General features: G+C 35.1%; 3 protein-coding genes across 4 annotated transcripts; 2 read left to right on the top strand and 1 right to left on the bottom strand.

Moving 5' to 3' along the window:
- The first annotated feature begins 1,989 nt into the window (after window positions 1–1,989).
- Window positions 1,990–7,605, top strand: LOC103859870 (ubiquitin carboxyl-terminal hydrolase 14). 2 transcript variants are annotated; one of them, XM_009137453.3, is made up of 20 exons: window positions 1,990–2,244; window positions 2,314–2,485; window positions 2,582–2,694; window positions 2,789–3,125; window positions 3,529–3,623; window positions 4,273–4,406; window positions 4,488–4,544; window positions 4,676–4,753; window positions 4,964–5,018; window positions 5,145–5,168; window positions 5,307–5,387; window positions 5,513–5,711; window positions 5,811–5,868; window positions 5,941–6,063; window positions 6,155–6,243; window positions 6,340–6,429; window positions 6,511–6,681; window positions 6,762–6,874; window positions 6,954–7,083; window positions 7,186–7,605. In XM_009137453.3, the coding sequence occupies exons 1-20, from the start codon at window positions 2,149–2,151 to the stop codon at window positions 7,362–7,364; spliced, it is 2,394 nt and encodes a 797-aa protein (XP_009135701.2). In that variant the 5' UTR covers window positions 1,990–2,148; the 3' UTR covers window positions 7,365–7,605. The 2 variants fall into 2 exon arrangements, with proteins under 2 accessions (XP_009135701.2, XP_018513480.2); XM_018657964.2 differs by lacking the exon at window positions 5,145–5,168.
- An 841-nt stretch (window positions 7,606–8,446) lies between these two features.
- On the bottom strand, window positions 8,447–10,066 carry LOC103859868 (protein NDR1). The gene has a single exon (XM_009137452.3). The coding sequence runs from the start codon at window positions 9,265–9,267 to the stop codon at window positions 8,632–8,634; it is 636 nt and encodes a 211-aa protein (XP_009135700.1). The 5' UTR covers window positions 9,268–10,066; the 3' UTR covers window positions 8,447–8,631.
- A 1,913-nt stretch (window positions 10,067–11,979) lies between these two features.
- On the top strand, window positions 11,980–15,475 carry LOC103859867 (COBRA-like protein 10). Its single transcript, XM_009137451.3, has 3 exons — window positions 11,980–13,195; window positions 13,572–14,050; window positions 14,362–15,475. The coding sequence occupies exons 1-3, from the start codon at window positions 12,601–12,603 to the stop codon at window positions 15,292–15,294; spliced, it is 2,007 nt and encodes a 668-aa protein (XP_009135699.1). The 5' UTR covers window positions 11,980–12,600; the 3' UTR covers window positions 15,295–15,475.
- Window positions 15,476–15,538: the final 63 nt, after the last annotated feature.

Here is a 15,538-nt window from a genome sequence, read left to right as displayed (position 1 = left end):
TTTCCACATAGAACACCGTATCTTAGTGGTTAAGGTTAAAAGACTTCTATACCCAGGTTTGCGATTCGAATTCTAGACTATGCAATTTTTTGTAGATTGAGCATTACAAGAGGTCCATGTTTCAATTACTGAAGAAAACAATTTATTAAATAATTGTCCCGACTACGAAAGTAAGCTTACAAAAGATTTTCAACATGGTGCAAATAAATCTGACGAAACGTGGATTTTCATAGGACGGCTCAGGTGATACAATTAGGTGTAAATTCTCATAAAGCATGTAGTATTATAGGTTGTTCTTATAATTGTGATATCATAATAATTCATCGTTAAAAGATAAATTTTTGTGTGTGTTTTATAACTTTTCTTTTATTTAATAATAGTAAATTGTAGATTTCAAAGAGTTTATTAAAGTTATTTTGTCTTAACTTTATTGAACACTGATAATCACAAAAGATAAATCATTTATAATACAAATTTAATGTGTTTTCTTAATACATATAATTAAAAATTCATTTTTGTACGAGTAAATATGAAATATATGATTTAAGAAGTAGAATAAAATAACACTATTTTGATTAGGTAAAAAAAAGATAACACTTCTTTACATTTATTTTCTTTCTCTATTTTTTTTTTTACTTTTCATCTTGTTGCATAACCCTCTTTCTAAAGAGTTGATTACACTAAGGGACACTTTTTGACTTTCCTTTACATCTAGAGACACTTCTTACATGTGACACATTTTGTTGTGGGCCAGAGATAAATTATGGACCATTTTACCCTTAATGAAAATTACAATTGTGGATACTCAAATGTGGACAGACAAATGATGTATGGACATTTGTTGTGTGGATCGAAAATTTTCTTTGTGGATAAAAACTACAAGTTTGGTAAAGATTACCGTTTGAATGGAACTTGTGGATGGCATGAAAAATGTGGACATAGTCATCAGTATGTTCATTTGTGGACGGCTCAGCTGCACCTACTTCACCAAACAAGATATCACTAGAAGTCATCTCACTAATTCTCGAAGATCCTGTCTACACGGAGCAATACCACGACGCCCCATCCACATATCACTCAACCCCACATCAACCGTCCACACACAACCTATCCACGCGCCAACTAACCACACACCACCCATCTACACAAACCCCATCCACACACCACCCGTGTACTCTTCCCGAGTCTCCACACTCCATCCATCAAAATTAAAATTGAAATTTTACAGATCTGGGTTTTGAAATCCACAACGACATAAAAAATCAACAAAACAAAAAAGAATCTTTTGGAATCTAAACTTTGATAAACAAGTTAAAAATTCATAATCAAGACAAATATGGTATGAATTGTGAAGAAATTAATGTCACTTGTCTTGAAATCGAAGCAAACCAGAATAGAGTTAAAATATTTTTCCAATGGATTGATGGAAGAAGAAGAAGAAAAAGATAACTTTCCAGTTGATTCTTAGAGTTTCTCAATGGATTATTTGAAGAAGAAGAAAAAACACAGCTTTAAGTAATGAAAGAATAAAGTGTGATTGATGAAATCATAAAAATTAAAGTTTATGTATTTGGAAAAATTGTTTAGATTTAGATATGAGAGAGAAAGATGAATCTCGAAAAAAAGATAAATAATTTACATATTTTCTTTTAGTTTAAAATAAGAAAATGTATAGTTAACTTAGTCTAAGGGTATAAGAGACAAACCACATGTTATATGTGTGTCACATGTGGAAAGTGTCCGTGGGTGTAAATATAAACTCAAAATGTGTATGTAGATGTAAAAAAATCCTTTCTAAATTTGTTGTTTTGTTTTTGAATCTAATCATAAAAAGGGTTGGGTAAAAATACAAAGTCGCTATTGGGCCAAACATATCCAATAAATTTTCCTCCCTTTGGTTAATATTTTAAAAACTTATCCAACAAAATATTGATTACCGAAATTTCCAAAACTGACGCATTTTTTTAATTATCAAGATTCTCTTCTATATGAAACCCAAAAGTTGAGGCAAGAATCAAGAGGAAAAAGAATCTACCACTACTACTACGACGACGTTTTCATCTGAAACCTTGTTAACGAGACGTGCGATAATCACACAACACAAAACAAACTCATTTCGCTCTCTCCGCCGAGCTTCGAGAAAACGCTATGGAGCTCCTCCGATCAAACTTGTCTAGGGTTCAGATCCCGGAGCCCACCCACCGCATCTACAAGCACGAGTGCTGCCTCTCCTTCGACACTCCGGTAAAACCTCTCTCCTTCGACACTCCGTTTATTTGGCGGCGACTGTTTGATTCAGTTTATGATTTTCAGAGATCCGAAGGAGGATTGTTCGTGGATATGAACAGCTTTCTCGCTTTTGGGAAAGATTACGTTTCCTGGAACTACGAGAAGACGCGAAACCCTGTGTATCTGCACATCAAGGAGTCTCCCAAGTCTGTTCCTGAGGATCGCCCTCTGAAGAAGCCGACTCTCCTCGCTATAGGTATCACATTGATTGTTCCTAGTGGGAGAGGCTCTAAGATCTTAGGGATTTTAGTTCAATTTATTAAGATTGCTTTGAACAATTTGAGATATGCAGGAGTGGATGGGGGATTTGACAACAAAGAGCCTGAGTATGAAGAGTCTTATAGCATAGTCATACTTCCGGATTTTGTTTCACTTCCATTCCCTTCTGTTGAGCTACCAGAGAAGGTACTAAGCAATATGTTGTTGTGTGGTTTAAGCTTTGTTACAGCAACATGCACGTGTTTAAATTCTTTTTTTTTTTGTGTTTTTATAATTGCAGGTGAGGATTGCGGTTGATACTGTAATGAGTGCAGTTGGTGCTGAGAAGAGAGAGCAAGTTGCGGCTTGGACAGCTGAGGAAAAGAAAGTTAGTGAGCATGCGTTGACGCTGCAGCAGATCAAGAGCGGCGTTGTTATTCCTCCCTCTGGTTGGAAATGTTCCAAGTGTGATAAGACGGAGAATCTGTGGCTTAATCTTACCGACGGAATGATTCTCTGTGGAAGGAAAAACTGGGATGGGACCGGGGGAAATAACCATGCAGTTGAGCATTACAAGGAGACAAACTACCCTCTTGCTGTAAAGCTTGGAACTATCACAGCTGACTTGGGAGCAGCAGGTAAAGTTTTCTTGTTTTAGTCGATTTTGTTGGGAATGTCTTTATTTTATTCTTTGAGAAATGTGAAGACTTGTGATATAAGGGGATTAGTCATAGGTCTGTTTAAAAAATAGTTTAGGTACTCTTTAGCGTTATTAAATGTATGCTAAAAATGCTGATCTCTGCCTTCAAGGCAAAGTAAGCGTGGAGTAATGTGTGGCTGGAACTTTCAGATTTGAAGTTTTAAATTTCCTATAAAATTGAAGATGTTGAAGCTGTATTTTTAGGAACCAGATTAGTCACTGGACTTGACTCTTGAGTATTTCTCTTTTTGCTGGATAAGGGGGGCGTCCTGCATCACTTTTTTTGGGTATAAATGTGGTTCTAATATCTTCAGCATTTACTGTTATAAATATTTTGGCAGATGTTTATTCCTATCCGGAAGATGACAGTGTTTTGGACCCGCACCTGGCTCAGCATCTGGCCCATTTTGGAATCGACTTCTCCACGATGCAGAAGGTTAGTAAGGGGGAATAGTGCGTTTTGTCTGACACTTTATATTGTTGTTTGTCTAAGTAATGAGTTTCGTATAGTGCATTTTATTATAGGCCCAAGCTTTGGTATTCTTGTAGTTCTTGGTTTTTGATAGATACCCTTTGTACGTAGCATTAGGCAAGTGCTAGTTGTTCCAGAAAGCTTCTATCTCATGTTCTTTTTTTCTCACCATCAGTTGCCACTGAAACAACCATGTTTTCTTCAACATGCTGTAGATGTTGCAATGTGAGTCTAAATTTCTCATTTGCCAAGAGCAAGTACACTCACATCAGTGTTACTGCATACAATTTTATAACTGCGAATGAGAAGCTGTAGCATGCTTCTAGAGAATGTCATTTAAGGTTGCTTTGAGACTATTTTCCATACACACGTTCAGTCTAATAACATGTACTTGTTGTGTCATTAACGTCTAAGCGTTTACAATATGAGGGTAATTTTTGGGTCTTTTGTCCTCTTTCTTTGCAACAACGCTTCATTTCCTAGTTCTCTTGTTCTTGTTTGCCAGTTTATACTGCTTGATCATCTTCTTTGTTCAATAACATACCATTTGATAAAACATCTTTCATCTGAATAATTTTTAACTTTCTTGGGTTGTTAATATCAATATCTACAGACAGAAATGACAACTGCCGAAAGAGAACTTGATCAAAATACGAATTTTGATTGGAATCGTATACAAGAGAGTGGAAAAGAATTGGTACCAGTTTTTGGACCGGGATATACCGGACTTGTCAATCTTGGGAACAGGTACTCTTTGTAATTAAAAACTTATCAGGGATATCAATTCCTTGGCGATGCCTTATGCCCCTTTTTTCATTTTTTTGCTAGTTGCTACTTGGCCGCTACGATGCAGATTCTTTTCTCGACCCATTCGTTTATTTCAAGGTAAATATAATTAAATATTTGCAAGTAGATGTCATTGCCCATGTTTCCGTCTTACATGTATAACGAAAAACAACACAAATATTTTGCTCTGGAGTCCGTTGGAATAACTTCTGGTTCTGAAATTGTTGCAGATACTTTTCACATCAGAGCTTAAAGTTGGCATTTGAGATGGCTCCGGCTGATCCAACTTTGGACATCAATATGCAATTGTGAGTTTCTGTTACCATGCCGTTGAACTTTTGACATTGTAATGATAAAAAGGTTTCAACTTTATATTTGTTACATGCTCTGTATCTGCATGATACATCCTCAAATTATTATTTTTTATTTCTCCGCTTGGTTTTCATATGCTTTCCATGAGGGACAATTGCATGGCGGTTTTTGCATATTAATTTCTTAAACTTTGCTGTTGGTGGCAGAACAAAGCTTGGACATGGGTTATTATCTGGGAAGTACTCTATTCCTGTGGCAGAGGTATGGCTGTTTCAAGAGAAAAAATATTGAATGCATATACGGTATATGATATACCTGTACATTATCCAAAGTTCCAAACCACCTCTTTTCGCAAGTACATTGATTTTCCCATTCTTATGATTGCAGAAGGATGTTGCAACTGGAGATGTTGTAAGATTCTTATTCGACATGTTTCTAATTTCTTCTCCATATTGACATCTGAATAAACATACATACGCCGAAGATGGCACACATTGTTTTGCATTATCTTGATTCTTTACATGTTTATTTGTTTTTAATCGATGACAGAGACAAGAAGGAATACCTCCTCGCATGTTCAAATCGGTGGTTGCTGCAGGACATGCAGAATTCTCTTCTATGAGACAACAGGTGAAAACCATGTCATTTGAAATGCTCAGTGTTTTTTTAGATTATTCTGAGTGACGCTCCTTCTAATCATCTATTTACTGAGTTAGTTAAGAGTTTACATTAACCAGTACCATTCTGTGTTGTAGGATGCTCTTGACTTTTTCCTCCATTTGCTAGACAAGGTTGAGCGTGGCAACAACATGAGACCAGATTTAGACCCTTCAAGGAGCTTCAAATTTGGAGTAGAAGAAAAGATCCTTTGTTCATCTGGAAAGGTTTCATATAATAAGAGGGATGACTGTATTCTTTCTTTGAACATTCCATTGCAGGAGGCAACTAATAAAGGTATATCTTGTTCTTCCTTCTCTGTTCCGCTTCATTTTATCATTTGACATTGTTCTTAATTCTGTGGTGTTTTGTTTTGCTAAATGTTTGGTGATCAAGATGAACTAGAAGCCTTTAACAACCAGAAAGCAGACAAAGGACTGGAAGAAGATAATATGTGAGTTAGTTTAATCAAGTTCAATATGTTTTGTAGTTTCTCTGCAATATCTAATATATTTATCCTGAGCAGGTCAACTGATGAAATTGTACGCCCACGAGTTCCTTTAGAAGCTTGTCTAGCAACGTTTTCGTCACCTGAGCAGATTCGTGATTACTATAGCACTGCTCTGAAAGGGAAGACAACAGCTATCAAGTATGGTGTTTTTTTTTTCTGAGTGAATCCTACCACAACTCAAGACTAGAATGAATACACACTAATATCTTAAGGGTTAAATTCTGTGCAGGACAACTAGTTTGACATCTTTCCCAGATTATTTGGTGTTGCACATGCGGAAGTTTGTTATGGAGGCAGGCTGGGTGCCAAAGAAACTTGGTCTCTTTCTGAAAATGCAATCCTTTTAATACTCCCTCCATTGGTTTTTTATATAAAAATGCTCATTTTTTCTTCTTCTTGATTTGGCGGAGACAGATGTATACATTGATGTTCCGGATGTAATTGATATCAGCCACATGCGCAGCAAAGGGCTTCAGCCTGGCGAGGAACTATTGCCAGACGATGGTGTGTTGTTATATTGATTTGCAATAACTGTGTTTCATCCTCTTCGCCTGAATAAATGATTAACTTAACTCTGTAATACAGTTCCAGAAGAAGCGATGGAATCAGCACAGCCTGTGGCAAATGAGGAGATAGTTGCACAACTTGTCTCAATGGGATTCAGCCAGCTTCACTGCCAGAAAGCCGCCATAAATACTTCTAATACTGGGGTGGAAGAGGCGATGACCTGGTTGCTTTCTCACATGGATGATCCAGGTAATTGAAAATATTTCCACAAGTCTGCAGCTGAGACTTGATTTGACCAAATTTCTAACATGATGTATTGTGGTTCATAGATATCGACGCACCAATCTCCAATCAGACATCTGACGTTGATCAATCAAGCGTTGATACCTTAATCTCTTTTGGTTTTGCTGAAGAGGTTGCTCGAAAGGCACTCAAAGCCTCGGTAAATCTTTTAAGCCGCCCTTAATTAATTCCAGTTTGTTATAGGCTCTTTTTTCTCATTAGTGACTATTTATGATTAGGGAGGAGATATAGAGAAAGCAACAGATTGGATATTCAACAACCCTAATGCATCTATCTCGGACATGGACGTGTCTTCAAGCAATTCAGCACAAACTCCAGCTCAAAGTGAATTACCAGACGGAGGAGGGAGTAAGTTTCTTTTGAAAACACTTTTATTACTTTCTCATCTTCCAAAACGAATCTAAAGTGTGAGAATGATGCTAACATTAAAAAGCTTCAAAAAAAATGCAGGATACAAGCTGTTTGGGATAGTAAGCCACATTGGAACATCAACTCACTGTGGTCACTATGTGGCACACATATTGAAAGAAGGTCGTTGGGTGATCTTCAATGACAGCAAAGTAGGTGTCTCGACAAATCCTCCTAAAGACATGGGTTACCTTTACTTCTTTCAGCGTCTGGACAATTGATATGGGAGAGACCGAGAGTGTTGACTTCCATGGATGGAGCCAGTAAAAGAAAAGACAGAAACTAGCCCGTTCTTTCTATAGAAACATTAGGGTCTAGGGTTTTAAGATCTGGATTGAGTTGGTCATGGGTGACGACTTGGTTTTCCAAATTTTACTTGTGGATTATGACAAAATTACTAATTTTGGTTCAGTGTGATGATGAAAATTCTTCATACATTTGATTACATGTTTAAAAGCAAAACATCACTATTTGAAAACTAGAAACAAAACCTCCAAGAAAACTACAACGTTCCTAGCTACAAAACATAAGATGGCAGGGCATCCTGGTTTCTCTCGCATGTTATCTTCTAGCTACGCATTTTCTCTCATCTAGCAAGCTGAGAAAGCATTTTTTCAAAAGAATGTTTTGCTTCACATCATGATGTTATCTATCAACCATCGAAGTGAACAAAAATTAATAATTTGTCATCATAATGTACGAGTAAATTTTGATTACCCTATTCTAATCGATTTGAATCATCTTGAGACTTAATCAAGGAAAACCTTTACTCAGATTCAGAAGACCAACCAACATGAAAACTGAGAAATTACACCCGCATGAGAGAAGAACCAAGCAGACAAGAGATTCACAAAATCCTTCCGAATTCGACAACTCCCTATATACATGAGGAAAGTCGAATAAATATGCAAAAATGAAAAAGATAAAAGAAATGCCAGAAAACACTTCAAATTAAAGTGGAAATAACAAAAAAGGATGAAAACAAAGCTGTTCTCTCTATAGTATTACTTGAGAGAGAGAGAGAGAGAGAGAGAGAGAGATAAAGCTCTCGTCTCATACTTTTTACACTATTATTTGTCAAAAGAAGAAAGAAAAAACAAAGCTGTTCTCTCTATAATATTTACTTGAGAGAGAGACAAAGCTCTCGTCTCATACTTTTTACACTATTATTTGTCAAAAGAAGAAAAGAATCACTACTGTATTATGATGTACCTTTGTCCTGTGTTCTTTGTTCCTTCATTTCATGCCCAATTTATAATTATGTATGTAAGGCTAATTACTTTCCTTTCCAAATAGAATGTTGTTGATAGAATAAACAAATACATAGTTGAAATAAACCAATAATTGAACAAATTATCCAACGATTACTTGGTCGAATTTAGAAACTATGAATAAGAAAGACAGAAGAAAATGGAACTAAAACACACAACAAAACTCATGAAAAGAGTCAACAAAATCGAAAAAAATAATCAAAACCATATTAATCAGTTAACGAATCACAAAGAACACAAGCAGATTCATCAAAACACAAATCCAAAAACAGCTTCTTCTTAACCTAGTAGAAGAATCAGATTTCTTCATCTTAATCCCTTTCTTATTAGCCTTAACTCCATTTCCATTGACTTCAACATCAGCACCAACCTCAACTCCATACCTCTTAGTCTTCCAGAACACAATCTTGAATCTCACCTGCGTCTTCAGATCCATCCTAAAAACCGCAGACCCGTTAGGCAAAACCGCTCGTAAAACCGTTTGGTTGTTCAAAGGCAGAGTCTGACCCCACTTCTTGGCCTTCTTCTTGTGTCCTTGGTAGAATCTTGGCACTGTGTAGTTCACAAGAGAGGAACTGTTTGTGGAGAAAGAGAGGTGGACATCGTCGTAGTAGATTCCTTGGTCTTTGTTTGGATTGGCTAGACGAACCATGAAGTTGAGAGTGGTGTTGAGAGGTGAATGTGAGTCTAAAGATTTGTTGAGGGCAGGAAGGTAAAAGTATTCGAGGGAGCATTTGGGTTTGTCTGGACGAAGGCTTAGCCATAGGAAAAGAGAAGTGAGACCTGCCGTGAAGATGAAGCTAAAGCAGCAGCTACAACAGTTTCTTCCACCGTGGTCTTGATCTTGATCCATTTTGAGTTTCAGATTTATTGTCTGAAAGATTTGAAGATGTTTTGTAGATTAGTTTCTTTCGTCTGCTGGTTTGGGATTGTTTTAGCTGATATTTTAAGTTGACCCAAAGAGACGACTAGCTAGCAGTCACACACGCGCAAGCTCTTAGCCACAAGAAAAGTAAAAATAATGGAATTATATAACAAATTGTCATATTCCAAATATTTTTTTAACATTTTTTTGATTGACCTAAAATAATACGAATCTATGGAAGGATCCAAACTAATTTTTAAAGAAAGTGTATTTTTTTGAGTATTCAAATCGGCCGTAAACAATGTGTTTATATCCACTTGGACACACGATGAAAGTAGTGTAGTGCATTTGTACCAAACTTAATTAGCAATCAAAAGCTCGTTTGTGACTACACTACCATCAGGCGGTTAAAATTAGAGAGCACCAAAAAATCTTCGATAACATAAAACCAAATATTTTCAAATCTTTTATATATGTAGTAACAAGAAGAAAAATATCAAAATCAACTTTAATAGTTAACACCAAAAAGTGTAAGAATTAAGAGCAACTCTATTTTTAATATAAGTATGAAGTTTTAAAAAAGTTTATATGCTAATTAGTAATAAATTGATTGATGGAATTCTCAAAACCTTTATTTTATAAATTAAAAATGTAAAAAAGTTATGAAATTGTAAAACAACATTGAATATCATATTATTTTATTGTAAACAAAACACCACCTAAAATTCTATTCTTATTATTAAAATTACATCCTAAAAACTATACAAACAAACAAAAAGATATAAAAACAATTTACCTTTATTTTTGGGTATAATCTCATATAATAATATATTTTATCAATGCAATATTTTAATTATTATATATACATTACGAAATTTTATGTTTGATCATATACTATTATATTAAAAGTATATATCTTGTATTGATTAATATATAAAACGAATATTTTTCAAGTAGGGCTTTATATAAAACAAATTATATCATGTTGATATGTTTTTTTCTGTTTTTTTTGGACAATTTGAAAAACATTTGATATGGTTTTTATTAAAATGTTTCTTAACAATGGTCTAATGGCCCTGACTGCAGGGTACAAACATCATCGAGTTATCACTACAGAACACGTTTTTTTTGTACTGTTCGACCAATCATTAGATGTTTTCCTTTCTCGTGAATGCTATCTTTTTTTTTTTGAAACACATTATTATTATCGTGAATGCTATCTTTTTCTAATATTTTTATATTCGCACCACCGTTCACCACTTTGATCAAGGATCTGCACCCACTAACGACCAGTCCACTATAGGTAAACCCAATTTTGCAAATTAAATAAGGAGATTTGTGGATTAATCGAACTAATCAATTAATAAGCTTTTTTAATCATAAAACTGATATGAAGAGTCAGAGTATGGTTCCATGTCCGCCACCGCAAATGGTCGGAATAGACTAATGGCATTACTGTATCATCATCCCGATGCAAATTCGTATATTACAGGTTGTCGGATAAGAAAAATAATATCAAATATAAACTGAAACTTTCTACAAAAGACTTTACGTAAACAGTTTAAATAAAATAGATAAACAGTACTTGATAAATTATTTGAAAATGTGCTAAATCCATGTTCGCCTTATTTAAACCGAACTAGAATCCAAATAATTCTTTTAAAAACAGAGTTTGTTTCATTTCAGAAACAATCGAAGCGGTTTTTAGTTATTAAATTAAACAAATAAGTAGCCCTGTTCCAATATTAGCATTTGTCTTAACACTATATGTAAACTCAAATTTCAAATTTAATAGTGATTTGTAGATTAATCGAACTAATAAATTAATAAGCATTTTATATTATAAGACTGATATGGAGAGTCAGGGTACGGGATCCATGTCTGCTAGACATAATTTAAGAAATGATTTGCTATGTGTTATTACCACAATAATTTTAAAAGAAAATGAGGACATGTTATACTAACAATGATGAGATAATTTGAAATTAATTATGACATGTACATTTACATTTAATGTTGATTTATATTATTGGTAAGTTTCTTAAAATATGGTAATCAATCATAAATCACCACTAATATAACAATAAAAAACATAACAGTAGAAATATAAATATAATAATATTTTATAATTTTCAACATAATAGTAGAAACAGAAATATAATAATATTTTATAATTTTCAAAATATTATTTAGTTATATTTTTATAATTATATAAGCTTTATTACTAAAATAGTTCTTTAAAAATTTATGCATTTTTTTAAAATTTATAATTTTTAATAATAATACCATTAGTTTCTTTTTAATATCTACAAATTTTAGAAATATTAGTATCATTTTTACGTTTTATAGTTATATACCTAGCAAAAAAATTCTTAATTTTATAAAATTTGATTTAGTATATTTTAACCAAAAATAGATAATAAATCTTTCCAAGATATAATTTAATTGTATACATATATATGAGTAAATATAAATTAAGTAAATATTATTTATTTTATCTTAATTTTAACATATCATTAAATTAAAATTTAAAATCAAATATTGTAAACAAACAATAAAATCTAAAAATTAACAAAATTTTATTTTTAGATATAATTTAAAACTTTTATTTTTGTATATGGTGCATGAAAACACCTACTTCGTAAGTATTTTATATTTGTTTCGTAAGCAGAGATCGAACTCTAAACGATTTAGAGTCTCAACCGCTTCTTTTTACCACCTTACATGTTTTTTTCTTTGCTAAAGTACATAAAAACCTATATTACATGTTGTCGGATAAGAAAAATTATATCAAATATAAATTGAAATTTTCTGTAAAAGACTTAACGTAAATATTTTAAACAAATTAGATAAATATTTGATAAAAATTCTCAAAAATGTGCTAATCCATATTCGCCAGAGTTAAACCGAACTAGAATCCAAATACCTCTGTGAAAAAAAAGCAGAGTTTGTTTCATTTCAGAAACAATCGAAGCGGTTTTTAGTTTATAAACAACTATGAACCTCTGTTCCAAAATTAGCCATTGTGTCTTAACACACATTCGTACATGTCCTCTCCGCTTCGCCTCAAAATAAACCAGAGGCTCATATCAAAATTACCTATTAAGAGCCTCTCTTCTTCTCCAACCACCTTCCTTGCTTTGAATTAAAACTATTGGATTTGAATCTTTTTACAGGTTTCTTCAATCTGAAACCTTCATCGTTTGATTCAATCCTTTTGGTTTTTGTCAAAAGGCTTGGTTGATTCATTGTATTTTCTTTTGTCCCGCTGCCTTGCGGTTCAAGTAATCTCAAGGCGGTGAGGAAGAAAGAGTTCATACGATGAAGCCTATTATTAAAGTTAAAACGGGTATGAAGATACCTTGGGACACACGCTATTCATTAAGTCTATTGATTTTATTATCATCAACTCTTTTCCTATGCAACGGCCAAGATTATGGAACACCCACCGAAGACGGAGCAGGAGAGCCGCCGCCAGAGATGGCGCGTTGCAACGGTATCTTCATGAGCTACAGCTTCGGCAGCCGCGAGAGAGAGTATCCTCACGTCAAGAACGTGACCGCTCAATCGTGGGCGTTTAAATCGACGGCAATGATTGTAAACGCGGGTAAGGAAGAGCTCACGGGATGGCAAATGTTTATAGGGTTTCGACACAAGGAACTGATCGTTTCTGCGACTGGCGCGGTTCCAATGGACGGTGATTTTCCTCTGGATGCTAGCAATGGAACCACGTTCGTTGGATCGCCCAACACGGATTTGAAAACATCGATTTTAACCGCAGGTGATTTCACTCAGATATCGACGAATATCGAAATCACCGGAACTCTTTTCGGGGTTGCGAAGTCCGTGATGCCCATGCCGAAAACTCTAAAGCTCGTCAACGATGGTTGGGAATGTCCTGCCGCTAAGAGAAAAGGTTAGGCCATACTAGACTCGATTGCTTGAAGCACAAGTAATCTGTGTGTGTTAGGTCATTTCTAATGTTTTAAAAACACAACATTTTACTTCTTAACCTTAACGGCTTAACCAAATGATGGTAGCCTAGTGTTAAGGATTGACTTGAAATAAATCATAAATACGTTATTACTAGGCTTCAATTGGTGACCACTAGAAGAATGAAAAAAATGAACAAAAAATTTACCATAATTTTTTTCTTTCAACATGGTCACTAATTAGAGCCGGGTTTGAGTTTTGCCGAAAATAAAATTGTTGCTAATAAATATGTCATTACTATAAAGATGTTTAGATAAAATCTGAATGTGGTTTTCAATGGGTTTGGATTTCTTGCGCAGGAGGCACTATGAACGTTTGTTGCAAGAGAAACCCTAAGTTCAAGGTCAAGACAGGGCCAAAGACAAAGTTTGCACCGAGAAGGCACGGTGATCTGAACATCGTCTACGATGTTATTCAATCATTCAGCAGCAACTACTTAGCCCAAGTGACCATCGACAACGATAATCCGTTAGGGCGGTTAGACCGTTGGAACCTTACTTGGGAATGGATGCGAGGAGAGTTTATAAACACCATGAGAGGAGCTTACACTCACAAGAGAGATCCATCTGAATGTCTTTACAGCAAAGCTGGACAGTACTACAAAGACTTAGACTTCTCTCAGGTCATGAATTGTCAGAAGAAGCCAGCCATTTCCGATTTGCCTCCAGAGAGGAAGGACGACAAGGTGATGGGAAAGTTACCTTTCTGTTGCAAAAATGGAACTCTTTTGCCACCTCTTATGGATCCTTCGAAATCTCGGTCTATGTTTCAGCTGCAGGTAAATAATATTTTGTTAAAAAATATACTCAATTCATTCTACAAAAATAGGTTCTTTCATGTTTTCATATTAGAAAAAAAAACAGATTAAATTTATATTATAAATACAACATTTTCTGTAATTTAATAAATTAAACCAATAGTAGTTCAGATAATTTATAAAATACACTATTTACAATTTTTGAATAATAGAAACACAAAAAATGCATTTATCTTTTTTGATTTTTTTTTAAACATTTATTTTTGTGGAACAAGATAATGTCATGAGTAGCATAAATTTAGGGTTTTAAAGTTTTTGTTTTGCTATGTTAGGTTTGGAAGTTGCCTCCTGACCTAAACAGAACAGCTCTATACCCACCTCAGCACTGGAAAATAGACGGAGTTCTCAACCCTCAGTACAAATGCGGGCCACCTGTTCGGGTCGACCCGTCACAGTTCCCGGATTCTTCCGGTCTACCGGCTGTAACCTATGCAATCTCCAGCTGGCAAATTGTCTGCAACATAACCAAACCCAAAGCACAAGCCTCTAGATGTTGTGTCTCATTCTCTGCCTATTACAACAACTCCGCGATTCCTTGTAACACTTGCGCTTGCGGATGCAATGACATCGATACCAACACATGCAACGCTGACCGTAACCCTCTCCTCCTCCCTCCAGACGCTCTCCTTGTTCCCTTCGATAACCGAACCCTAAAAGCTAAGGCTTGGGCCAAACAAAACCACATGCCTATACCTAAGAAGCTCCCTTGTCCTGATAACTGTGGAGTTAGCATTAACTGGCACGTTAACACTGATTATAGAAACGGTTGGACCGCGAGGTTAACTGTTTTTAACTGGAGAGACTTTGCGTTTGAGGATTGGTTTGTGGCGGTTGAGATGGGGAAATCAGGTAAAGGGTATGAAAATGTTTACTCCTTTAACGGCACACGTGTTCCACCGAACAACCGAACTGTTATGTTCCAAGGGTTGCCTGGTTTGAACTACCTTGTGGGTCAAGTTAACGGAACGCATCCATTAAGAGACCCTCCTGTGCCGGGCAAGCAACAGTCTGTTATCTCGTTTACCAAGAAGAACATTAATGGTCTGAAAATAGCTGAAGGTGATGGGTTTCCGACAAAGCTTTTCTTTAATGGAGAAGAATGTGCGCTTCCTAAACATTTCCCAAAGAAGAGCTCAGGACATAGAGGCGGTATCAGTGTCTTGATGTCACTTGTTTTTGCTATGGCCACGGCTTTTGCACTATGATGAATTAACTACCAAAGACATAACTAAAGCTAGTGTGATTGGTCAGTTCTTGATGCAGAGAAAGGATCAAAAGGAGCAGATGTGGAGAGATCTTTGTAATATGATTGATCTAAATATTGAACAAAAAAAAGGACTTATTGTATTAATACTTTTGTTTGGTCTATAAAAGTATTCATGTGTACGTTTGTTGTTCTCTCTGGTAGCAATTCCAGAAGCTCAGAACAATGTCAGCTTCTTTTTGACA

This window comes from Brassica rapa, chromosome A03 (assembly GCF_000309985.2).
Source record: "Brassica rapa cultivar Chiifu-401-42 chromosome A03, CAAS_Brap_v3.01, whole genome shotgun sequence".
In the NCBI taxonomy this organism is placed as follows: Eukaryota; Viridiplantae; Streptophyta; class Magnoliopsida; order Brassicales; family Brassicaceae; genus Brassica; species Brassica rapa.
Note: the sequence above shows the minus strand (reverse complement) of the source record. Positions and strands in the feature narration are given on the sequence as shown.